The sequence below is a fragment of the Monodelphis domestica genome, chromosome 8, assembly GCF_027887165.1.
Source record: "Monodelphis domestica isolate mMonDom1 chromosome 8, mMonDom1.pri, whole genome shotgun sequence".
Taxonomy (NCBI): domain Eukaryota; kingdom Metazoa; phylum Chordata; class Mammalia; order Didelphimorphia; family Didelphidae; genus Monodelphis; species Monodelphis domestica.
This window is the reverse complement of record NC_077234.1, coordinates 211,318,301-211,344,970: the sequence shown is the minus strand read 5'-3', so window position 1 is coordinate 211,344,970 and position 26,670 is coordinate 211,318,301. Positions and strand designations below refer to the sequence as shown.

At 34.5% G+C, this 26,670-nt stretch overlaps 1 protein-coding gene across 9 annotated transcripts in view; it reads left to right on the top strand.

Annotated features, from left to right (window-relative positions):
* Positions 1–26,670, top strand: part of PPP2R3B (protein phosphatase 2 regulatory subunit B''beta) — a 177,121-nt gene that overhangs the window by 75,053 nt on the left and 75,398 nt on the right. For 7 of the 9 annotated variants that reach the window (XR_008914075.1, XM_056807783.1, XM_007501033.3 and 4 more), the window contains exons 9-13: positions 15,156–15,245; positions 15,420–15,595; positions 24,255–24,373; positions 24,451–24,557; positions 26,170–26,228. Coding sequence is in view for 8 of the 9 variants with exons in the window: in XM_056807783.1 (XP_056663761.1) it covers positions 15,156–15,245; positions 15,420–15,595; positions 24,255–24,373; positions 24,451–24,557; positions 26,170–26,194 (517 nt within the window). In the remaining variant the exon portion in view is untranslated. The remainder of the gene's footprint in view (positions 1–15,155; positions 15,246–15,419; positions 15,596–24,254; positions 24,374–24,450; positions 24,558–26,169; positions 26,229–26,670) is intronic. The other 2 variants (XM_001365071.4, XM_007501034.3) reach the window with 1 other exon arrangement.

Here is a 26,670-nt window from a genome sequence, read left to right as displayed (position 1 = left end):
AGTTTAAATACCTTCTTGATCTCGGCCCAGGTGAGATTACAAGGCATTCTGGGGAAGTGGAGCAAAGGCTCGTGGGGATTGTAGTCCTGTATTTGAGTCTATTTTTTACACAGGTCTTGTGTGATCCTGATTGGTGCTCCTTGGTATTTGAATTTTCTCTTTTTGGCTTCTTGTAGGATTTTCTCCTTAGCTTGAAAGCTTTGGAATTTGGCAGTTACATTCCTAGGAGTTGTCTTTTGGGGATTTAGTGTAGAGGGTGTTCTATGAATTCTTTCAATGTCTATTTTGCTCCCAAGACCTAGAGCTGCCCCTTGATCACTCCAGGGGTGCCCCTCACTCATTGATTCTGGGGTGTGCTGTCTTTAACTCTGGCTCTGTAGTTGTGGTGGGGGAGGGTAGATCAGCTCAAGTTTGGGTGGGAGCTTTTTTGCTCCCTTATAGTGTGGAAATACCCAAATCCCATGTATCTTCAGTGCTGCGCTGTACTGTAGTGTAGGCTGCCATGCTTACCCGGAAGTCTTTCCCTCTGCTGACTCTTGAGGCCCTGCTGGTACCCATTTCCACTGGGACTAGTGGCACTACAATGCTGTTGTCTGAGGCTATTTTCCTATTTGTTTATACTGGGGCCTATGATCCCACTTTTTGTTTCAGTACTTTTGTGTTTTATTGCCTCCTTGTTTTAGGTCTAGAGATGACCTCCTTTTGTCATGATCTGAGCACTAGTCTTCTGTGCTGAGTCAAGCACTACAATTCACAGTAATATCCATCTTCGTATCCCTGTTTGCTTACATATATTCTTAAGGAGACACAAAGCAGAATAGGTAGAAAGTTTCCTCTAGATGCCTAGTAGCAACTGTTTCTGTGAGAGTGGAGACCTCCTCTAGGACTCCTCACCTCCTTTTCACTGGAATTGCCTGTAAGAAAAAGCATCACACTTCCAAATCACAGTTCAAGAGCAATAGTGGACATTGACTGTTTTACATTGAGACAGTTGTTCTGTCTTTTACCAGTAAACGAGGGTGCCTTTGTCACATTTGGACATTTTTTCCATTTCCCAAATTTGGAAATTTTTGAGATCCTGGAAAGATATAAAAATGGACCTTTCAAGTTCTTCCCTGTCCAAACACTCCTCTCTAACAAATCTACCTCACCTTCTTCCCATTCTCTTGGGTTTTGAAGCTCAGCTGTAGCCTTGACTCCTCACTCTTTTCCTAATCATCTACTAGATCTTGCCATTTTTTCTTCCAAAACACCTCTCATCTTCTTTCTTCTTGTGTAGCTTCTATCATATTTTATGTCTTCATTGATTCTTGCTTTAAAAATTATAATGAGGGGGCAGGTAGGTAGCTCAGTGGATTGAGAACCAGGCCTAGAGATGGGAAGTCCTGGGTTCAAATATGACCTCAGACACTTCCTAACTGTGTGATTCTAGTCAAGCCACTTAACCTCCATTGCCTAGCCCTTACCACTCTTCTGTCTTAGAATCAATACACAGTACTAATTTTAAGATAGGTTAGGATTTTTAAAAAATTTACAGTGCCATCCTAAAGATTTCTTGTTTCTTTCCCCCCACTGAAGTCAAATATCAGATGCCAAAATGATTTTTCATAAGGATCGACATGGCCATATTACTTCCCTACTAAGTTAGCTATGATGGCTTCTTACTGCCTCTGGAATAAAATATAAATTCTGTTTTGTATTTAAAGAATTGAATTTAAACTGTCTTTCCAGCTTTATTGGACATTATGCCCATTCTTGGAAGTCTAAACTGGCCTCTCTTTTGCTGAGACATTTTTCTTCTCAATGCCTTTGCACTGCCTACCTGAAATGCATTTCCCTTCTCACATCTATCTTACGGAATTTCCCTCTCTCTTCAAAACACAGTTCAGGTACCACCTCCTAACATGAAACCTGTCCAGATCTCTTAGCCTTCATCCTCTTCTCCCCCTCTCCTCAACTGCTGGTGCCCTTACTCCCAAATTATTTATGTATTTATTTTCATTTGTTTATATTCATTCTGTATATGTGTACTTGAGCTTCTTGTAAAAAGAGATTACTTCATTCTTTTTCTTTATGTCCCCAGTGCCAAGCAAAGTTCCTGGAACCTATTAGGTGCTTAATAAAAACTTATTGATTCATAAAGCAATTACAAACTCCCAAGAAGTCCATTCAGAGATAGTTCTTAGGCAGTACCCAAATTCTGTTTTTTAGCAAGCAATGCTCTACCACAGCTGGTGTGACTCAAATACAAAGGTTGTGCACATTTAGCATATGACTGTTTACAACATTCATCATATTTAGGTCATGATTATTAAAGACCCACAACTCATTTTGAGATCCACAGTTTCTAGTCTCCAAATGCCCACAAAGAATTTCCTCTGTAATCCCACATCACGATATGTGCCAGACACCATTAAAAGCACTGCCAGAGACATAAATGCCACAGAGCACATAATTTCTGTATCAGGACATCTGACCATTTGGGACTTACCTTCCTCATCACCCTTCCCAGCTTCAGTGAGGTAAATCCAATCTATTCCTGCCCACAAAGAGCAAATGTTACAGGTCAGACCTGACTCAAACCTAGTTCAATGGTTTAGGTTTGGGATTGGAACATAATGGGATACTTGTTAGATACTCTAGCAATTAACAAAGGAGGTTTGCTATATAATAACAAGGAAGGGATAGATATTCAGTAAAAATGTATCATTGATTCGTACAGGCATGACTTTATTGTCTTACCATTTGCCCTGGTTCATTCATTCCCACACGATTTAGTGATTTTAACATACAAAAGATGTGGCATTTTGTCAAAATGATTTCTTCCTCTATCTATTAAAGTAATCATATTTATCTTTGTTATTGATTTAACTATTATGTTTATACTTTTCCTAATGTTTCTGCATTCCTGATATAAATGTCATAGTGTATATCTTTTTATTATGTTATAACTCCATTAATATTTTTCAATTATTTTGCATTACTGTTCTTTAGAGATATATAGTTTTCTTCCTCAGCTTTATCTCTTCCTGGTTTTAGTATCAAGATCATATTCCTGTCATAGAAGGATATTGTCAGGATCCTTTCCTTATTTTTGCACATGATTTATTTAATATTAGAAATAATTAGTTGGGTTTTTTCCAAACTTTTTGATAAAAGTAATTTGTAAATATATTTAGTTTTACAGGGTTTTTTCCTCTGAGTTCCTTTATGTATTGTTCTCTTTCTGAAATTGGACTCTTAAAATTCTCTCTTTCTTGTGTTTATTTAGATATTTTGTGTTTTTGTAATCATCCATTTCATTTAAGTCAGTGTTTTAGACATGTTTTGGGGGGAAATAGTTTATTATTTTATTAGTCTCTTTCCACAAAAAAAGTCCTGCTTTTATTTATCATTTTAATTTTTAATTTTCAGTTTTCTTTATCTTCTTTTTGATTTTCAGAATTTCTATTTTTGTGTTTGGTTGGTTTTTATTTTTTTCCTAATTTTAGTTGCATCCCCAATTCATAGGTTTTTTTTTTCTCTTGTCGATTAGTATTTAGATTTTTTTTCCAAAAGTACTGAATAATTTTGAGTATTACTATTTTCTTGTATAGTTTGAGATCTGGTACTGTTAGACCATACCTTCATATTTTTTCTCCCCTCAATAATTCCCTTACTAGTTAGAGACAGCTGGTGGTTCAAAGGATAGCATACTGGGCCTGGAATGAGGAAGAACTGAATTCAGACCCACCCTCAGATACTTACTGGTGATATGGCCATTGGCAAATCATCTAATCTGTCAGTTTTCTCATCTCATCTCATCTCATCTCATCATGGAGATGGTAATAGCACCTACCTCAAAAGGTTGTTATAAAAAGATCGCATTTGTAAAAATCACTCACCACAGTGCCTCATAAATTATAGGCACTACAAATGCTTATGTCTCTCTGCTTTACCTGCTTTTTCTCTTTGCTCTATCTGCTGCCTTTGCTCATCCATGTGCAGAACAAAGCTGGAGAAAATGACAAAAATAGGCAGAAATGATGTTGATATTACGAATTTGTTATGTAATCTCAGCTGATCCTCATTATAGCAAGATACTCTTTTTACACCTCTATATTTAACTACCCCCCTCACTACACTTTTCCAAACTTCTTCATCCCTCTAATCTCCTACAACTCCCTCTCTACCCATCCTCTCAACTAAGAACTTTTACCTCACAATTCACTAAAAAAATTGAGGTCATTCTCAGAACTTCCTTCTCCTTTCCTCCTCAGCTCTCATCTCCCAGAATTTTTCTGCTACTCTCTTCACTTTTACTCCTTCCTCGCATAATGAAGTTGCCCTTCTTGCCAAGGCAAGCTCCACTCCATTACTTGTACAAGTGATCCCATTTCCTCCTATCTTCTCCAACAGAATGCCTATCTTATCATTTCCACTCTTTAACTTTGACTGCCTCCCTACTGCCTATATACATGACTGTCTCCCTCCATCCTCAAGAAACCCTCAATTAACTCATCTGTACTCCCTAGCTTTTGTCCCATAACTCTCCTTTCTTTTGTGGCTAAGCACCTCAGGAATACTATCTATAATTAATGCTTCCACTTCCTTTCCTCTCTCTCAACTCCCTACATGCTGGCTTCCAACCCCATCATTCAACCAAAACTGTTTTTTTTTCCAAGTTACTAATGATCTCTTATTAGCCAAATTCAGTGACCTTTTAGCAATCCTTCTTAGCAATCCTTATTTCTGATTCCCCTCTTATCAGCAAGAGTACCACTATCCTCCACTGTCATACCCAGTCTCACAATATATACCATCCTTGACTCCTTGTTCTTACTACCTCCTCCCTCCCTGTGTCTAATTTGCCCCCTGCTCTCCTCTGACACTGCCACCATCCTGTTGCAGACCTTGCCACCTCACCATAATTATTGCAAAGCCTACTATAAAATATAAAATATTCTCTTTAGAATTCAAAGCCATCTGTGACCTGGCCTAATCCTACTTTTCCAAACATCTTGAACCTTACTCCTGATGTCATATCCAGGGATCTAGTAATATTTGTTTTTCTACTGTCAAGTGTCCTTACACAAGATACTCCATTTCTTGGCACCAAGCCTTTTTACTGTCTCTGTTGCCTGGAATTCTCTTCCTCTTATCTCCACCTTCTGGCTTCTCCGGCTTATATCAAGACCTAACTAAAATCCCATCCTCTATAAGAAGTCTTTCCTGATCCCCTTTAATTCTAGTAACTTCCTTTTGTTGATTATCTCCAGTTTATCCTATAAATGTATTGTTTGTACATAATTCTTTGCATGTTGTCCTCTCTCATTAGATTATGAGCTCCTTGAGATAAGGAACTTTTCTTTATATCCCCAACCTCACACATTATATGTGCTTTTAAAAATGTTTATTGACTGGCTGACATTTTAACCCTTCTATTCTTTTAAATCAGTTTCATTTATTTTTCTGTTAGTTTAATTGTTATGGTAATAAATAGGCATTATTCATTTAGATAATATTTCTATTTCTATAAAGAGAATTTTACATTGTATTCATATAGTTTCTGTGTATCTAGGAAGAGGGACTACTAAATATTTTATATGTTCTCTTATTTTGAGTTAAATTTATTTTTCCCCTTGAATATTATTGCTAATATAAGATTTATGTTATATCCCACTACTTTCTTTTTTAAACCCTTACTTTTTGTCTTAGGAGATGGGGATTAAGTGACTAGGAAATGGATGTTAAGTGACTTACCCTGAGTCACATTTGAACCCAGGAGCTCAGGATTCTAGGCCTTGCTCTACGCACTGTGCCACTTAACTGCCTCCTGTCTCACAGCTTTTCTGAAATCATTGTTTCGTTTAATTTTTAGTTGTTCTAAGTTCATCTATACAGCTTATCGTGTCTGAAAAAGCAATAATTTTATTTCCTTTTTGCTTATATTCCCTCAATTTGTTTTTCTTATCTATCATACCTAATATATCCAGCAATATATCAAGGGATTTTAACCTGGAACCAGTAAACTTTTTTTTTTTTTAATGTTTTGAAAACCACATTCAATTAGTTTCTGTGTAACCCTGCTTTTTTGTACATTTAAAAACATTTGAGAAGGGGTACATAGACATCATCAGATTGCCAGAGGGATCCATGACACAAAAAGTTTTAGGACACCCTTTTTCACTATTTCCAAAAATAATGGGAGTGGGGTGGGGTGTGGACAGCTAGATGACTCAGTGGATTGAGAACCAGGCCTGGAGCCAGGAAGTTTTGGGTTTAAAAATGGCCCCAGATCCTTTCTAGCATTGGGACCTTAGGCAAGTCACTTAACATCCATTACCTTGCTCTTTCCACTTTTCTGCCTTGGAACCAATACACAATATAGATTCTAAGACAGAGAGAGTAAGGGCGTTTAATAAATAAAAAATAACACTGACAATTGACATGCTTATTTTACCTCATATCTCATTATAAAAGCCTTTGATATTTATTATAAATAATGTTAGCTGTTGTTTTAGATTGATGCTCTTTATCATAGAAAGGAAAAGTCAGTTTATTCCTATTTTTACATTTTTAAACTGAAAACATTGAATTTTGTCAAAAACTTTTATTGTGTAATTGTGTAATTTTTATTGTTTTCATTATCAAAATATTTTATTCTATTTGTAGTTTTCTGGAATTCCTAGTATAAATACAACCTTGTTATAGGGCATAATCTTTTAATATGTTATTGTAGCCTGTCTGCTAATATTTTATTCAGTATTTTGGCAACAGTATTCAATGGAATAATATTCGATAAGCAGAAGTTCTTTAAAAAATTCTGCATCTATTAAGATAATTATGTGATTTTTGTTTCATTATCAATATAATCAGTTATGTTAATAGGTTTCTTCATATTAACCCAGTCCTGAATTCCTGGTATAAATTCCACTTGGTCACAATGTATTTGTGATATATTGTTGTAGTCTTGTAGTTAGTATTTTGTTTAGGATTTTTGCATCAATATTGATTAGTGAAATTGGTCTGCAATTTTGAAGGGCAATCTGGAATTATACCAAAAGATTTTAAAAATTGTGTATATCTTTTGACCCAGCAATGCAACTCTTAGATTAATAAATTAATAAACCCTAAGGTGAGCAGGGAAAATAGGAAGAGAAACCTACATGTTCTAAAATATTTAGAGCAATGTTCTTTGTGGTAGCAAAGAAACTGAGGGGATGCCCATGAAGTGAGGAATGGCTAAACAGAAATATTGTTTGAAGAATGACTTGTGTATGTCTACCACCAGAGAAAAAACTGATAAATAGATATAAGCAAGGTAAAGTTTTACATATACATTGTTTTTGTGTGTCAAATCATGCCTTCTCTAGTGTGGGAACAAATAATTTTTTAAATTTTTCTATAATTTTCTCTGGTTTTGTTCTTCCTGACTTGAGTATCAACATCATAAATGTTTTGCATAAGGAGTCTGGTAGGACTCTTTTGCACATTCTTTCAAATAATATATTTAATACTGGAATTGGAATAATATTAATCTTTAAATGTTTGGTAGAATTCACTTGTAAATTCATTGGGTCCTGATGCTTTTTTCTTAGCAAACTCATTTAGGGCTTGTTCAATTTATTTTCCTAAAATAGTTTTATTTAGATATTCTGTTTTCTCATCTTTTAATCTGGGCAGTTTATGTTTTTTAAGTATTCTGTTTCACTTAAATTATTAAATTTGTTGGCATACAATTGGGTAACTAACTCCTAATAACATAATAGCCTTAATTTCATCTTCATTAATGGTGTATTCACCTTTTTTCATTTTTGATACTAGTGATTTGGTTTTCTTCTCTCTTTTTTAAAATATTAATCAGTGATTTATCCATTTTATTGTTTCCCCCCATAAAACCAACTCCTAGTTTTATTAATTTAGTGATTTTGTTACATCTTGCTTTTATTAATTTCACTTTTAATTTCCAGGATTGGTGTTTAGTTGAGAATTTAAAAATGTTTTTTCTTTAATTTTAAAAAAATTGCATACCCAAGTCATTGATCTGCTCCTTTTCTGTTGGTAGAGATATACATTTTATGGATGTTTATAGATATCAATTATTTATACATATCCTCTATAAATTATTTATCTGTAAGTTAACTTTCCCTCTAATTACTGTTTTTCTGTATCCCATAAGTTTTAGTATGTTATATAATTATTATTATTCTCTTTAATAAAATTATTTGTTTCTATGACTTGTTCCTTAATTTGCTTATTCCTTAAAATTAGATTTAGACTCCAATTAATTTCTTAATATCTTTCTATGGTTCTTTATGAAATTCTGAAAAAGATATATTTAATATTGCTTATTTTCTGTATTTATTATAAAATTTTATGCCTTAATATATGGTCAATTTTTGTCAAGGTGCCATGTGCGACTGAGAAAAGGATATATTCCTTTCAATTTCCAGCCAGTTCTCTCCCCATGTGTATCATATCTACCTTAGTCAAGATTCTATTAATTTCTTTAACTCCTTTCTTATTTATTTTTGGTTTGATTCATCTAGTTTTGAGAGCAGAAGTTTTAAATATCCTATTATTATAGTTTTGGTACCTATACTTAAAATTCATTTACTTCCATTAAAAATGGGGATGCTATAATATTTGGTGAATATGTATTGAGTATTGGCAGTACTTCATTACTCTGGTACCTTTTAACAATGTAGTTAAAAAGTTATCTCTTTTCATTAAATCTATTTTAGCTTTAACATTGTCTGAGATCATGATTGCTGCCTCTGCTTTTTTCCCATCAGTTGAAGCAGAATAAGCTCTATTCTAGCTTTTTATTTTTACTCTATATGTCTCTCATTTTGAAATGTGTGTCTTGTAAACAACATATTGTCAGGTTTGGGGTTTGTATACATTCTGCTGTTTCTGTTTTATGGGGGAATTCTTCATATTCAAAATTATAATTACTAGTATATTTCCCTACATCCTGCTTTTTCATATTTATACTTCTCTCTTTTCCTTTTTAAATCTCTTTTTCCTCAAAAGCCCGATTTACTTCTGACCATTGCATCCCTAATCTGAACATATTTCTGAGTCCTTCTTTTAGCCTACTATTTCTTTATAATTTGTACCTTACAAGATACATATATGTGTACACACACACACACACACATATATATAAATTCCTTCTTTAACCCCAGTCCAATAAGAATAGGGTCCCTACCTTACCCATCCTCCACTTCACTCTTCCCTCCCCTCTAACAGTTCTTCCATTCATACCTCTTTTGTATGAGATAATTTGCTTCCTTTTACATTTCTCTACCCTATTTTATTTTTCAGGATTACCCCATCAGTGTACTCAATCCCAAGTCAAATTACTCTATCACATTCTTAAGAGTTACAAATAGAATTTTCCCATATAAGAAGTAAACAGTTTAACCTTATTAAATCCCTTATAATTAGACTTTCACGTTTATCTTTTTATGTTAGATTTGCTATTCAGTTTTGATCTTTTATTCAAGAATACCTGAAAGTCCTTCCTTTTTCATTAAATATCCATTTTTCTCAGTTTTTTCTCAGTTTTTCAGGGTAGGTTATTCTTGGTTACAAACCTGGCTCCTTCGTTTTTGTAGATAGGATATCCTTGGTTCTTTTGAAGTAGAAACTGCTAAATCTTGTGGTATCCTGACAGTTGCTCCATAATTTAAATTTTTTTTTCTTTCCAGTTGCTTGTAAATTTTCTCCTTGACCTTGGAGCTTTGAAACTTAGCTATAATCATAGTTCCTATGAGTTCTTATTTGAGTGTCTCTTTCAGGCTGTGATTGGTGGATTTTTTTTGATCTAGAACTTCAGGGTAAATTTCCTTAATAATTCTTGAAATGCAGTATCTATGTTCCTTTTTTATTATAACTTTCAAGTATTCTGATAATTCTTATATTTCCTATTTTCAAGATCAGTTGTTTTACTTATGAAATAATCATATTCTTTTCTATTTTTTCATCCTTTTGATTCTTTTCTTGATATCTTATGAAGTCAGTAGTTTCCCCTTACCCAGTTCTAATTTCTTAGAAGTTATTGTCTTCAGTAAACTTTTATATCTCTTTAGATCCTTTTAAACTCTTCAAAGAATTCTTCTGGACTTTTAACCATTTTGTATTTTTTTTTAAACCTTTGAGGTAGCTGTTTAATTTGAACTCAGATCTTCTTTAGAACCATAATAGCTATCTATGGTCGAGTTCTTGATTGTTTGCTTTTTTTTTTATGGCTTATTTCTTGACTGTTGACTTTATATTAGGATCAAGCTCTGTGGAAGATAATGTCCATATTTAAAGTTTTTTTGTGCTATTGTTTTCTGAATTCTATTCGGAGGTCTTAGACTTTTTGGTTCTTCCAGTGTCCTACAATCCAAGGTTAGATGTGGTCACTGCATCTTCAGTTCATGTCTATGATTGGCTTCAAGTATTCATCTCCACACCAAGCCACCACCAGGGCCCTCAAGCACCACTGCTTCTGCAAATTTTCTTGGTCCCCATAGTCCCTTAATAAAACACTTAATAATTTTATTGATTAAAAGAAAAATCCCCTAATATAAGTCTTTCTGTGTTTGTCCTCCTAGTTTCCATATCAAGACCATACTTATCAAAGAGATTTGGTTGGATTCCTACTGTTCCGATTTTTTTAGCCAGTTTACTGGTTTATTAATATTCAAATTAACTCCTTTTTTAAAAAATGTTTTTGTTTCTTGTTTTTATACCACCATAGTTTCTTCCATTTTCCCTCCCTTTCCCCTTCCCAGAGAATTCCATATCATATTGGGCAGGGAGGGTAAATCATATAATTGATGAATATATGGGAAAAGTCTAAAAATATATGTAATGTTCAACTCCTGTGGACCTCTGGCATCTGCAGGGGAATGGGTTAGGACTATTATCTTCTCATATCTCTTCCTTGGAGCCAAGTTTGTTCTTTATAATTTTTGTCAAATTGACTTAAAAAAATCTCTGTCTATATTAGAACCAACTGGTTCTAAGGCAGAAGGGCAGTAAGGGCTAAGCAGTTAAGTTAAGTGACTTGGCTAGGAAGTATCCAAGGCCAAATTTGAACCAAGGAACTTCTGTCTTGAGCCCTAGATCTATCCACTTAGCCATCTCCTTGCCCATGAAATATTTACTTTCAACTTCTGTGTTTGTGATTATTCTTTTTATTTACTTTGTTGTTATTGTATATTTTTTTTCTTGACTCTCTTTTCTCTGCATCATATTTGTTGTTTCTTTTATCACACTATCACTCTCTTACATTCATGTACCATCCATTCTCAAATCAATGGACATCTACTTTGTTTCCATTTCTTTACTACCACAAAAAGTGATGCTATAAATATTTTGATGCTTATAGGATTTTTTTTTCTTATGATAGCCCAAATAATGGGATCTCTGCATTAAAAGTTAGCAAATATTTTTTAAGCATCAACTATATGCCAGGCACCATGCACTTCAGGAGCTCACAATTGAATGGTGGAGGCAACATAGAAACAAGCTATAAAAAGAACAAATTGGAAATAAATTCATTGGGGAACATGCTAGAAAGAATTAGAATTCAGAAAAACTTCTGTAGAAAGTGGGACTTTATCAGGGACTTAAAGGAAGCTGAAGAAATCAGAAAGTGGAAATGACAAGGGATACCATTCCAGGTATTGGGAATAGCAAAATGTTTAGAATCAGGAGATAGGACTGTTTTTAAGGAACAAGAAAAAGAGTACTTTTAGTCACTTTATTTGCATAATTCTGCATTGCTTTCCAAAATGGTTGTACAGATTCATAGATACACCAATGATGTGCCATATCATAACAAATCTTCCCATAACCCTTCCAGCATTGACTGTTGCAATCTTTTGTCATTTTTGTCAACTTTCAGGATGCCAGAGTAGTTTTGATTAACATTAATGATTCTTCTTTTGAGAACTTTTTTAACATCCTTTGACCACTTAGGGAATGGCTTTTGGTACACACTATTTCTTTGAAACTGTATATAGATAAATACATAGTGGATGCACACAAGTACAGTAGAGAGGCAAAATGATTTCTAGTAAGTATTTTTTTCTTCATTTGTCCTGAATTTATTTTTAATAATTGTTGATCCTGGCAATTTAATTTTTATGTCTTGTTAAATCATATTACTTGTCAATCATGCTTATTGTTGTGGGTTTTTTCTTGAAACAAAACAAATCCTAGTTTTATTTATTAAAATTTCTTGCTTTCAGTTTTATTAATGCTTTCTTTAATTTTCAAAATTTTTATTTTTGTTTGAGGATTTTTTTTGGTTATAGTGTTTTAGTTGAATGCTGTATTCATTCATCTCTTCTTTGTTTTTTATTAAGAGTGTTTGGGGATAGAAATTTTTTTTTCTTAAGGGTTAAGTTTATATTCTCATTCTTTTCATAAAATTATTTAAGATTTCTTCTTTGATACAGTAATTCTCAAGTTTTAAATTATTCTGTCTTCATTCATGAGAATAGAGCCAAATATATTTCTATATGTGTTCAGTCCTTTATACAACTCAAATAAGAGTTTATGAGATTCTCCTTTCTTCATGATTATATCCTCTTCTTAAACATCCTATTTTTGCAAAATATTAAGTTCCTCCCTCTTCCTCATTTCTTTCCTATATATTCCATTTTTTATACCTTTCCATTCTTCTAGAATAAAATCAATAGCCTTATAATTCTCATAATTCCTTCTAGTCCTTAAAGATAATGGAATTCTGAGGGAAACTTAGCCCTTCCTTTTAGTAAACATTTTATTGTAGCCTCTTCCAATTGCTCAAGTATATTTATCTTTCTAGTTTTGTCTTGACTCTTGCATGTGCATTTCTTCTCAGCTCTAATTTTTTCATCTGACGTGCTTGAAAGTTCCTGCTCTATTAAATGTCTATTTTTTCCCCTTGTAAGATTATACTCAGGCTTTTAGGAAAGGTGATACTTGGGTTTAGGCCGTTATCTTTAACCCTTTGTAAAATTGCTTCTAAGTTGTTTTTTTCCTCCTTTATAGTAATTGCATAAAAACATTGGTAATTGTACTTTTTTTTTCAGTTCGTAGCATTTTCTTCCCTTTAATTTAGAAGTTATAGGTTTGGGCTCTGATACTTTAATTTGGGAATTTCTTTCAGAAAAGGATTGGTTGATTCTTTCTCTTTTTCACATTGCCCTCTGCTTTGGAGAGATATAGGAAGTTTTGTTTTATAGTTTCTTAAGTAAGGTATCCAAATTTTTTCTTTGGTCATGGTTTTCAAGAAGTCTGATGATTGTTAAATTCTTCCTTCCTGACCAGTTGTTTTTGATAAAAGATATCATATATATATATATATATATATATATATATATATATATATATATATATATATAATTTTATTTACTTTGTTTAAATATTTATTCCATTGAAACACTGAGTTCTGTTTGCTTCATTCTGTTTTTTAGGGCATCTACTTCTTTGGCAAGGTTTCCCCCTTTTGTGAGGGAGTTCATACTGTCCTCCCTAATTCACCTCTTCTTATTCCTCCACCAACTTCTAGTTAGTTTTCCTGAGTTTTAGCTGGCTTCCCTAAGATAACTCTCTGCCCCCAATCTCATTTCTATGGGCTTCCAAGTTTATACTTGGGCTGTGTTCCATGTTAAACCTGAGGCAAGTTGCTTAACCTCTATTTGCCTTAATCCACTGGAGAAGGAAATGGCAAACCACTCCAGTATTATTTGTCAAGAAAACTTTATGGGCAGTCTTGGCATCCTGCAGTCCAGGTGGTTATGAAGAGTCACACATGAATGAACAACAACAATTTATGCATTGGAAGGATTATTTTGATAGCTGTGTGGAGAATGTATGGGAGAAGAAAATTACTAAAGGTTAGTCAAGGCTCAATGTGATGAAGGAGGTAGCTTTATGAATGGAAAGAAAGGGACATATGGGAAAAATGTTATGGAAGTAGAATTGACAGAGCATGGCAATTGATTGAACATGAAAAATGAGGGAGGGAAGAATAAGAAGCAAATGGAATTTTGGTTCCGAGGAGGGAGATAGTAGTGCCATTAATAGAAACAAGTAATTTAGAAAGAGGGCCAAGTTTTGAGACTAATATGAAAAAATGTGTTTGGGACATTGAGGTCAAGACTTATACAAGGCAGTTGAAGATGTAGGATTCAAACTTAAGAGACAAAACTAAAACTGAGTATACAAATTAGATTTTCATCTGTACTTCATTGGCAGGAGGGGAGATAGGAAAAATAAGGTTTTGGGGGAGATAAATATTTAGAAAAATGTCAGGAAACTTTAAAGTGCCTTGCTCTTTCTAATAATGTTATAGTAGTTTTAGTGTGTATGTATGCTTTGTGTATTTGTTCCCACTTAATTTTTCAGTTTAAAAAACCATTTGATGGAAGAGAGCTTGAATGTTTTGCATTACTGTTTCAGAGGGGCTAGAAGGATCAAAAGATACAGGGAATGATCAAATGAAAAGGGAACCAAGAACTCAAGAAAGGTACAAAGTTTGTCAGCAGGGTCAGAAAAAGGAACAAATTTTTAGAGAAAAATGACCCTTTTGAGTCCTTTAACTTCCCCTTTAGCAACTGGAATTGTAATCTTGGATGAAATTTTAAAAGTAAACTCAACCAGTCAAACAACCTGAACTTAAATTTTTACTGCTTCATCTCCATCACTTCATCTTGTGGTTTGCCACTTCAAACATATACACAACTGTATATTGTTAGAACCAACATATATAAAACATTTGCAGGCTACTTTAAGTTGGGTGTGTTAAATCACAAGACTTAGGATATGTGTGTGTGTACATTATATAATTGTATATCAGACAGTTTAAATCAGTAAAAAACTGAAGCATTCAAATGCAATAGTCAGCTATATTAAATATGAATAATATGAATGATAAATGAAAGAAATTAGGTTGTTTTCCGACCTTTCAGGTTTTTATACTTCATATACTTTCCAGTGTTTGAGAATATGGCAGATAGTTGGAAATCAACCAGAATTTATTATTTACCCAGATTTTTGGATTTACGTAAGAAATATAATAGCTGGAAGGGGGCTATTTAGCTGGTGCTACTTGAAATGTCAGGTGTTTTTTTTTTTCTCTCATTAAAAATAATCTTTTTCTTAATTTTTTCACTGTATTAAAGGGGCAGAAAAGTACAGAAAGAAGGAAAAATAAGCTATGCTGATTTTGTCTGGTTTTTGATATCTGAAGAAGATAAAAAAACTCCAACCAGGTATTTTATTTTTCTGATATATTTAATATATACATATATATTCTGTGTGATTTGTTTTGTGGGTAATTGATAACCATTTTTTGTTTACTTTTTATAAAATTTTGTTTACTTTTTATAAAATGTTTGGGGAAAGCCAAGCTTTTTTTTTGGCCATTAACATATCTATAATTTCAGCATTGAATACTGGTTTCGCTGCATGGATCTTGATGGCGATGGAGCATTATCAATGTATGAGCTGGAGTATTTCTATGAGGAACAGTGCCAAAAACTAGATAATATGGCTATTGAGCCCCTACCATTTGAAGATTGTCTTTGTCAAATGTTAGATCTTGTGAAGCCACAGTGTGAAGGTAATGCTATCTTCTTGTATTCCCATTAATTTCAGAGTTGTCCCATCCTTTTTGGGGAGGTATGGACTGTGGTACATAGTGGTGACACCTTAGTATTGCCAAAAAGCTAATAAATTCTTGACTTATCTATAAGCATTTCAAATAATGACTTGGATAAGAACTCTAGGTAGGAAAAGTTATATAATCAGTTGTATTATCCCTCCTTATCTCCACTTCCTAGGGTGCCTCATTTTCTTCAAAATTTTGCCTATATACCATTTTCTATATGAAGAGATTCTTGACTCCCCCCACATCCATCCCTCATTATTGTTTTGTACATATTTTCACACACACACACACACATACACACGTGTGTACGCACGCTTTATTTCTCAAGAGAATCAAAGTTCCTATTGGCAGAAATCTTTTCTTTCTGTATTTGCATCTCCATTCTTAATACAGTGCCTGGCACCTGTTTGATTGCTATGGAAATAACAGATCACAAAGTTACTGTAGGAATTTGAAAAATGGAGAATAAGTAGACAAAGGAGATGTGTCTCCAAAGTCCAAGTGGGCAGACCCAGCCTCATAGAAAATGTTGTGGCTCCAGAGGAATACTCAGGAAAGAGTTGCTTTTATAACCAGTTGACTATTTTAAGCTTGGGTGGATGAACAGCTGCTTGCTTTCCTGCAAAATGACTGCCCGACTATCATTGGGAGGCATTTAAACTTTAAGGATCCTTTGGTCTCTTAATCTTATACCTGGCACACTATAGTAATGACATGGCAAATAAAAGTCTTATTAACGTTTGGGTACACCCTGACAGGTTTAGGCAGTTTGAAGCCTGGCATAAGAAAGTATTTAACTATTGTTTCTAGAAGCCTAGAAAGTTCAGAAATATAAATGAGAGATGAAAGAATGAGGCTGAGAGGTTGGCAAGCCAGCTTTGAAAGAGAGAAAAGTGTTTCCTCCAACTTCACATATCTGTTTTAGAATTGTGATATCGAAATCACTTTAAAAGACTGATATATATTAATTTAAGGTCGCCAAGGAATTCAGCTATGTAATTCCTAAATGAAAACTCAAGTCAGCTGCCAACCTTTTTTTATGGTGTTTTAATTACAAACAGGAGGAAGAAAGTATGAGAGAGAGAGAGAAAGAGAGAGAGAGAGAGAGAGAGAGAGAGAGAGAGAGAGAGAGAGAGAGAGAGAGAGAGAGAGAGAGAAAGAGAGAGAGAGAGAGAGAGAAAGAGAGAGAGAGAGAGAGAGAGAGAGAGAGAGAGAGAGAGAGAGAGAGAGAGAGAGAGAGAGAGAGAGAGAGAAATAGGGCTTAAATACCCACTCTGCTCAGGCTGAGCCAAAGGGGGCCCAAGGCCCTAGATAGCCAAGGCAAAGAAAGAGATCAGTCCCTATCACTCACGTGACCAAAATGGAGAAAACAGTCTGCGGGCTCTTCCAACTCCAAGCACCAGGCTCCAACAACCTCTCCTTCCTCACAGGAAGTCACAAGAACTCCTGAGCTGTCCTCTCCCTCACTTCCTGTCTCTCACATGTGCCAATGGTGGCTCTAGCTTGACCTAGGAGCTCCCATAGGTCTGTCCTTTTTTGCATATGTCTGTTGAAGTCCATATTCTCAAATAATTAAATCTTGAATTTTGCTGCAGCCCGTCCTGATCTTGTTACCCTGAGTAGGGTGGAGATTGTAGTTTCCAAGACCTGATTCTGTTATTCCAAGTATCTCTATTGTTATTGATCAGAAAATAGCTAAATCCCATCTTCTAAAGAATGGTCTGAATAGGATTGAGTAGTTTTGAAATTCACAGAATGAACTAGTCAAACTGAAGTATTTTTTTGTAGTTAAAAACCAAATATAGTCATATTTTTGTTTCTTAGAACATGAACTATAAAATATTATGGACACTTCATATAACTATTCTAATTTCTCCCTAATCTGCTATCTTGGGGCAAAATATGTAATCATCAGGTTTTTAAAGAATTGTTATGGTAATAACTTTGAGAAACTAAGTTTTTCTGACACTATATTTTCAAAGAAGTAGAGGGAGCTTCTTTAACTAGTAGTTACCTTTATCAATGATATCACATGATGCCTATTCCTAATCTTAATAACCACCAGGAAATGTACTAGAGAAGAAAGGAAGGAAAGAAAGAAGTACTAAGTACATATCATGTGCTATACACTGTGCTAAGCACTTTATAAATGTTATTTCATTTGATCCTCACAGCAGCTCTTAGAGGGAGGTAAATTATCCCATTTAATAGTTGACGAAAATAAGGCAGACAAAGGTTAAATGATTTGTCCAGGATAACATAACTGGTAGGTGTTTGAGACTGATTTGAACCCAAGTCATCCTGATTTCACATCTGGAGCTCTAACCACTGAAGGCACCTAGATGCCTTTGTTATTTAAAGGGGAATGTTACTGAGTTTCACATTTATTTTAGTGGGTAATTCTGGTCATCTCAAAATAAACACACCAGTAATAGAATTTGACCATCATATTTCTTTGGTCCCTTTATTTACTGGCTGACCCATTCTTTTAGTTATTGGCCTCAGTCAGTCCTTTCAAAGATTCTTTGGATTAAATGTTGGTCTGAGTACTCTAGTCATTCTCAGAGAGATAAAAATTAAATTCATGGGTACTGATAAGGTCACCAAGTAAGAGTTTAGAGAGAGGACAGAGCCTTGGGGTACAAGAAGTATGATATGGAAGGGTTATAGGACGTGTGATATGGAAGCTAAACTAGCAAAAAAGACAGGAAAAGCGGGATCAGAAGGAAATCCAAGAGAGCAATGTTATAAGATACCCAGAGAGAATGAGAATATCCAGGAAGAACAGATGATCAGCAGTGCTAAATGCCATAAAGTGGTCAAGAAAGAGGAAGACTGATAAAAAACTATCAGACTTTACAGTTAAGTAAATAGCTAAACAAGTGTGGCACATAAATGAAACAGAATATTGTTGTAAGAAACAACAATTATGATTTAATATATAGAGAATAATGGAAAGACTTATAAAAATTGATGCAAAATGAAGTATGCAGAGCTAGAAAAACAAAAATATAGTACAATAAAATCAATACAATAGCTACAAAGCTATTAGAACTGAATGTTGGGTAATTATATAGAACAAACTTGGCCCCAAAATTCCTTTGCATAAGGCAGGGTATTGTAATAGATGATATCTGGAGGGTATATTTGATGGATACTAGTTAACATTTCTTCTGTTTCCTATTAAGTCTATCATCATTTCTTTTTTTTTTAAACCCTTACCTTCCATCTTGGAGTCAATGTCAATTAGGAGTCAATACTGTGTATTGGCTCCAAGGCAGAAGAGTGGTAAGGGCTAGGCAATGGGGGTCAAGTGACTTGCCCAGGGTCACACAACTGGGAAGTGTCTGAGGTCAGATTTGAACCTAGGACCTCCCGTCTCTAGGCCTAGCTCTCAACACACTGAGCTACCCAGCTGCTCCCCATCATTTCTTTTAACATGAGTCTCTTTTACACCATTTTTTCTATCTCCATGTACCAAACTGCATACATTATAGGCCTGGCTTCATAATTATCTCCTAACTATGTCTGAATATTTAGGTTTGGCTCCTGATTTAATAGCCCATTGCATTTCCTCTAAATCAGTTGCCTGTTTTATTGATTTTAGCTTACAATGAGAACAGCAAGTGGGATTTTGCTTTCTGTATCTAGCTTGTGTGATTTTGTTGTTTACTTCATATTTCTTTTTCAGAAAACAGTCTTTAATCAGGTGTCCTTTCTTGTGGCAGAAAAAGCATTGTCTAGTTTCTCTCTGTACTGTTTTTGGTTTGTAAGTAGGTTTTTTGTATGTCCTAACAGTATTTAGTTTCTTGATTTCCTCAATCTCCTTGTCTCTTAATTTTTTCTCTGTTACTTCTAATCTTTCTTTTAAATCTTGCATTTGTTTGTCATTGAGGTTTCATGTAATTCAATCAGACTCACAGTATCATACTTTAGGAAGTAATGTTTAAAAAAATTCTTTAAGTGAGGTGTGCATCCTTTAAAAAACTGTCTTCTCACATGACTATTAGATTCCTATTTGCTTTGAAACCCATAATTGATTTCAGCCATTTCAGAGAGACGATCTATGAATGAAGCTGGATGTTCCTCTGTATTTTGCATGAGTTTATCAAATTTTGTCCATGCATTGGGCTTCAAGCAACAGAGCTGAATAGCTTGGAGCAAGTCTTCCCTACATTTCCTTAAGTAGGTCATGCTTGTGGAATTTGCAAAATCAAGATCTTCCCTTTGCTCCTCTGTGGGCCAACTAGTCAGACTGTTTTCTGACCTAGTCTTCTCAATGAATTGGTGATGCTCATGGGGACTAAACAGTTCAGACAAGAGAAATTCTACATCTTGGAAATCTGGGTCAAAGATCCTGAAAGCACGTTTTGAGTTCTTTCTGCATCTTAAAGGGTTTATCGATAAATTTTGGAACCTGTTTCTTCAGTGAATCAAGTTCCTAGGTTGTAAACTGTCTATACACTTTTGATTGTAACATATCAGCTGTACTTGATAATTTAGTGACCTCCTTTAGTGGAAAAATTTTTTCAGGTTCACTTTCAGACTTAGTATCCTTGTCACTGTCATTTCCCTTTGCATTAGCCTTTGATTTCTTTGCCTTCCTCTCTTTCTCTTTGGGTGCACTATCTGTCTGGCCATTGTTTTTGTCCTTAATCTGGTCTAGCCCTTTTTCCTTGATAAATTCCTCAAACATGTTCTTAATAACATTTTCCAAGTTAGTATCCACCACCATTATCTTTGCTGCCTTTTGGGGGCTTACAAAACTATAGATATTCTTCAAATAGGTCAAAGTCTGTAAAGATGCCATAGAAATGATGTAAACTTGAGTCAAAATCTGCCATAGTATATTTTCAGTTTGAAATGGCAACTGGAATATGAACATTGTGATGTTCCCAAGAAAATCCAGAGAATCAAAAATTATGCTGGTCATTTTGCTATAGAGGATGTTATAGACCCAAAATCCAGTAATGGCTGCCAGCACAACAGCTCCACAGAGAATTTGCTTAAACATTTTTTCTGCTGTTTCTTAAGGATTATAAAGTTCAGTCTTTTAGGGGTGCCAAACTGTAGTAGATGATCTTTTAGAGGGTATATTTGATGGATAAATTGATACCTAATGGGTCAGATATCTATCTTCTTTTGCCTACCTTCCTCCCTCTAAATCTCCCTTCCTCCCCTATTCTTCCCTTCAGTTTCCCCTTGCTCCTTCTTCTTCAGCCTCCAAGTCACTCAGGGTGAGCTAGGATGATGTTTCAGAGGAAATACTCCTTTCTCTTCTTTGTTTCAAGTAAGGGTTTATTGATGGAAAACAGGAAAGATAGTGGATATGGTAAGAGGGTTGGAGGTTTCCCTATTATCTACAGAGAGTCTTAGGTTGGAGGATATTGAGAGAAATGGCAATTCAGTCACTAGCATGAAACAGCCAGTCAGAGAGAGATAAATGGACTATTTCTGCCTTCAATCAGCCAGGCCACCTCCAACTTGATTATCCCAAGTCCCAGAGATAAACTCAGCTTCTTCTTTCACAGTCACCACCATCAGCCCCAAAGACCCAAAATAGTCAGCAGTTGGCTCTTGCCTCCAACTGTTTCCCAGTCACATTCCACATGGAATTTTCCTTTGATTTATGGCTGATCAATCTCCAGCTTCTTGTCTTGCTGCATTTTCTTGTAATTTCTCTCTTCTCCACAGTATATTGGTATAGAATATAGTGTACAATATCAGATTTTTTTTTTTAGATTTCTTCATAAGTTTTCCTGATTTTTTCCTCTTCATTTTTTCTTTTTTTTTTTCATCTTTGCTTTATGGTATAGCTCTCTGGGAGGGAAGAGAGTAGGATACAGGGAGTAATGTGTGATATAAAAACAAAAAAGGTCAATAAAGTATATTTAAAATGATTGGCCTACTGCTCTTGCCCCTCAGGTATTGAATTTACATGCTTATCTTGGGATGATCTTTTGCTGTTACAAGCAGATTCTTTTTGGGTTTGTGAGCCACAGGAAACCTGACCTAAATAATCAGTACACGCACCATGACCAAAGTGCTTGTTTGTCAGCAGAGGCTGAAAATAGCTGTTTTGTGATCATTGGAAGCAAAGACGAAATAACTAACTTCTTTGTGAACATGAAACAGAAAGTTAGAACTCAGAACACTACAACATCATAATGACACAGTAAATTGCCTGAAATTCCCTAGTAATTGGCACTTAGTCAGCATTGGAGAAGATGAAATAATGTGTCTTGGGATGCAGCTTGAAATCCATTAACATACATAAAGAATATGTGACTTCTCTTTCTGTTCATCCTTCTGGCAAATTGTCATTGTCAGTGGGAACAGACAAGACATCATGAACCTGGAACCTTACTGAAGGAAGATCTGCATTCATAAAAAATATAAAATAAAATGTTCACATAGTTGAATAGTCCCCTAGTGGAGAGAGTATTTAGCTGTCATAACATCTACCAACTATATCCATTAGCACATCACTACTGAGGGAAAAAAAGGTTCTTTATAAAAGCTCAGTGTCAGACAAGAAAAAAATTGGAAGTTAATCTATAAAAGAAAAAAATAAGTACAAATCTCTAAAACACTGAAAATTCAAGAAAAAAGATTTGAAAAGAGAAAAATGAATAGTATTAACTTTAGAGAGAGTAGTTTTCAGCTCAGCAATGAGGTTGAAAGCCAGATTATTGAAGTGCTTATTACTTATTAATCAATTTACCAATGATGTGCTTATTACTTATTAAGCATTTACCAAGTATTAATGATAACTGGAGATACAAAACTATAGATAAAACCTGCCCTTGGGAAGCTTACATTTTACTGGGGAAAATGTGTAGAATAGTGGTGGTCAGGGAAAGACATTTTGATTAAGAATGTTAAGGGAATGATAAATGAGGGTTTAGGAGAATAAATTGGTAATGGTAGTTGGTGCAGTGGATATAGCACCGGGCCTGGAATCAGGAAGACCTAGTTCTGTGACTCTGGGCAAACCACTTAACTGTGGTTGCCTCAGTTTCCTCATCTCTAAAATGAGCTGGAGAAGAAAATGGCAAATCACTGTTATCTTTGCCAAGGAAATCCCAAAATGAGGTTACAAAAAATCAGGCACAACTGAAAATAATTTGACAACCATTGATACATTACAACTAGAACAATTGCAAAGTTATGATCATGGCTCATATTTACAGAATTAGATGGGGGAGAAAAGGCATACCAATGGTATGCGTTACCATTCCTTTTTCAGTAGAGTTACTAGTTTAACAGAACAGGCTCTGACCTTAAATCTCCTAGCCTCCATTTCCAGATGGAGTCCCCAGAAGTAACTGTCTACTAGTCCTTTCAGGATAAAGGGAAATGCTGAAGGGTAGTGGCTTCTCAAATGCCCCTGTCTGATTTGTTTCCTCCAATATCATTTAACTGGTCAATATGTTCTCAATAGTAATTAACCCTATAAAGTTAGAAGAGAATGAGAGAAGAGGTAGTAGGGCAATAGGAGCAAAAAAAACATTTTTTTAAGAGTTGATATTAAGTAAGTCTATGTGAAAGGGTTCCCTGTTGTTGGAAGGTTCTTTGTATCTATCTTTTTTGGAAGAGTATATGGAATTATACTAATTATAATTACAGCAAGTTCTAAAATGCCACCTTAGGTAAATTAAAAGCAGTTCAAAAAGATTGACAACTATTCACATGGGAAAAACTGGAGGGATGAAAAGGGCATATTATACAATCTATGACATGCTACTTGAAGGAACTTGCTGAGTTGATTCATCAGAATTAGTGGGTAGGTAGATGGATATCCTAGACAAGTGCTACAGATAAATGAGATTGGTCTAAAACTGAATATGATAAATTTGGGGGGAAAGGGTGGGTATTGATGAGGAGCTGGACCTGTGATTTCACCCATATAGAGTACTGCTATGTGAAGAAATTGTAAATAATGCAGGTCAACATCTTCTCATCAATTTATAGTTTTAAAACTTTGCTTAGAGTACTGGCAGGTTCTGACTTTGCTAGTCTCACAACTTGTGTTAGAGGAAGAAGTTGAACTTTAAGATGACTGTCTATTCATCATATCATCCTTTTATTTGAAATACACCACTAACTTCAGTTTAGGATTATGCCCAAAACATTGGAATCATTCCATGTCCCCCCTCCCCCCCCCTTCAGTGATATAGAATAATGTAGTTGAGAGAGTACAGAACTTGGAGCTGGGAAATTCCAGACCTAGTTGTGAGGATTAAATGAGATGGTGTGTATAGAGTACTTTGCAGACCATAAAGTATTATAAATCTTAACTGTTATGATTATTATAAAAGTACATTCTGATATTAGCATTCTTTTCATAGTTATGCAGTAGTCATATAAATGTCACATTTAAAAGGAATTTATTAAAAAGTTGCCACTAATTGTACTAAATTATGTCATTAGTTTTTCTTGAAATCTTTGAAAATACTTAATTTGAAAATAAGAATTTAATTCTTGCCACATAGAAAAATGTATGAAATTTTCTTCATGATTTATGCAAAATAAGTAAATGATCATTCTGTTTTGCTCTAAAGGTTTAAGCCATAAATAAACTTTTCCCCTCTCTTTAAAATTCCTGCAGGAAAGATTACTCTCCACGATTTAAAGAAATGTAAATTAGCAAATGTTTTTTTCGATACATTTTTCAACATTGAGAAATACCTTGACCACGAACAGAAAGATCAGATTTCTGTAATTAGGGTAAGTGCTATGGAGACTGTGTTATTGTACATATTTACAAATGTTTGTATCATACTAAAATTGTCTGTGCTATTTAGGATGCTGAAAGTGAAGGCCAAGAGCTCTCTGACTGGGAGAAATATGCTGCTGAAGAATATGATATTCTAGTGGCCGAAGAAGCAGCTGGTGACCAATGGAATGATGGGTAAGGGCAAAGTTAAAAGGAATCTTAATAAAGCTAAAGTAGTTATGTGTGCTTCTTTAAGACTTATATAGTATAATGAAGATAGCATAAAGTATATAAAATAGGTGAACTTTAGTATGTACCAAATTTACTCATGTTCAGGTTGAATGTAATAAGAATATAGTATTTTAATTAATGTGTCTCTTTAATTAAAAAAAATTATAATCTAGTCTTTACTGAGCTTGAGGTTACATTCATATTAGCCACGTGATTAGTTTTATCCTCCACTCCTCTTTCTTAAATATAGGAACTCTGCTAAACACCCTCGTTATACAGAAAATGTTATTATTAGTGAGCTAATGTTAGTTAGATTTCCATCACTTTATGTTGCTAAGCCTTTACATCAGGACACTTGCCTTTGCGTGGATATGCATTTTCGTGACTGTATATCTAGTATATAAAGGGTTGGGAATTAGAAGAAAGCGTTGTATTACTTGAAGAATGTGTTCTCCTAGGGAAATAGTCTTTAGAGGAAACAATTTATTGCTACATAACATGCTAGGCAGACCTCTTTTCTTTTTTGGCCCAGTTCAGTTTCAACTATTCTGACTACTTTCACTGATTAATTAGATTACATTAGTCTGCATGAAAACTTTGAGTTAATGAATGACCAAACTAAAGAAATTTTTTAAAAGAATCAACATTTTTATTGAATATTGTTTCTGTAGGCAACCCACCAGCTGTACTCCAGGAAATCCCTGTGATAAGACTCATTACCCTGTGTAATAAGTGCTCTTATGTTTGATAACTGTTTAGTGTTTTTGACATACTTGTGTTTAAGGAAATGACAACAAAAAGTTGAAGAATCTGAATGTGTAGAACATGAGATTTAGTTTTTGCCAATTGGAGCAGCTGCAAGTCATAAATGAACTTATAACATCTTCCAATTTGAATCTAAAATATATAAGATTTCTACAGTTGATACAGACTTGCTCTGATAAACAGTATATTCATTTAATGTCATCTGGAAAATGCTTTTGAAGATTTTTGTATTTCCTTCAGTACCAAATGTTGACCGTTTTTTGAAAATGTGGATAAAATATGCATAGCTCTTCTGAAGCTATCTTATGTCTAGTATTTCTCAAAGGCACATAGCTTTGGAAGTTATCCCTTGTGGGAGGAGACTGAGTCTTTTCCAGCCTCTCTCATCTCTGGCATGGATTGATTCATATCATCTAGAAAGAGTGTAGAGATCTCAATCTCTCTTCATCACTGTGCCAAAGTAGAAAGGGTGAGCAGAAGGACTAATTTCTTAAAGGAACATTCAGACTTATCCCAAAATGAGCATTCTTCTATACTACACAGTACAGAAAAAAATACTCTAAGCCTACTGTATGTAGGGAATAGTTGTAGGATTGGGGAAGGGTTACTAGTATAGTGTAAAGCCATACCTACTCCATGTATGCTGGTATTTGGAATTTTAATAATTAGAAGTTGATCCTTTGTATGTTTCACCTCCATTTTTAAAAATGGAGGATAATACCACATTTATTATTTAAAATTATGTTGAATTATCATAAGAGTAATGCACTATAGTAACAAAACACTGACATTCCTTCTGTAACCATTATAGGGATTCTGACTTCTCTGACTACTAGCCTGCACAAAGGTCTAGAGTAAGGAATTACTCAGGTAAGGGTGTGTTTGCTGACAAAGAAAAATTTATTGACTTAGGTCTGCATGTTAAGTGAAATAGTATAATCCTGAATCCAGAAATGTCCACTATTATCTCTGGATCACTAACTTTCCACCTTGTGTAATTTACAGAAAATAATTCCTACCATATCTTCTAAAAGCATTATATAGAGCTTTTCTGTGGAGTCTTTTTATTCACCTATTTTAATATCTCTTTGCTATATATTATTTCTGTTCTCAAGCCAGAAAAATCTTAGTACCTGCCCTATTTAAAGTGGATTAATTTTCCCAAAATAAACTACAGTAGTAGATTTGCTTATTGTAGTAGTATTTCAGTGTGATAATATTTTAGATTGATACATATACATCTTTGTTATTTCTCATTGAAACTATAAGCATTGTTAATGAGATTCCATTCTAGGGTCTTCCAAGTGTTAAG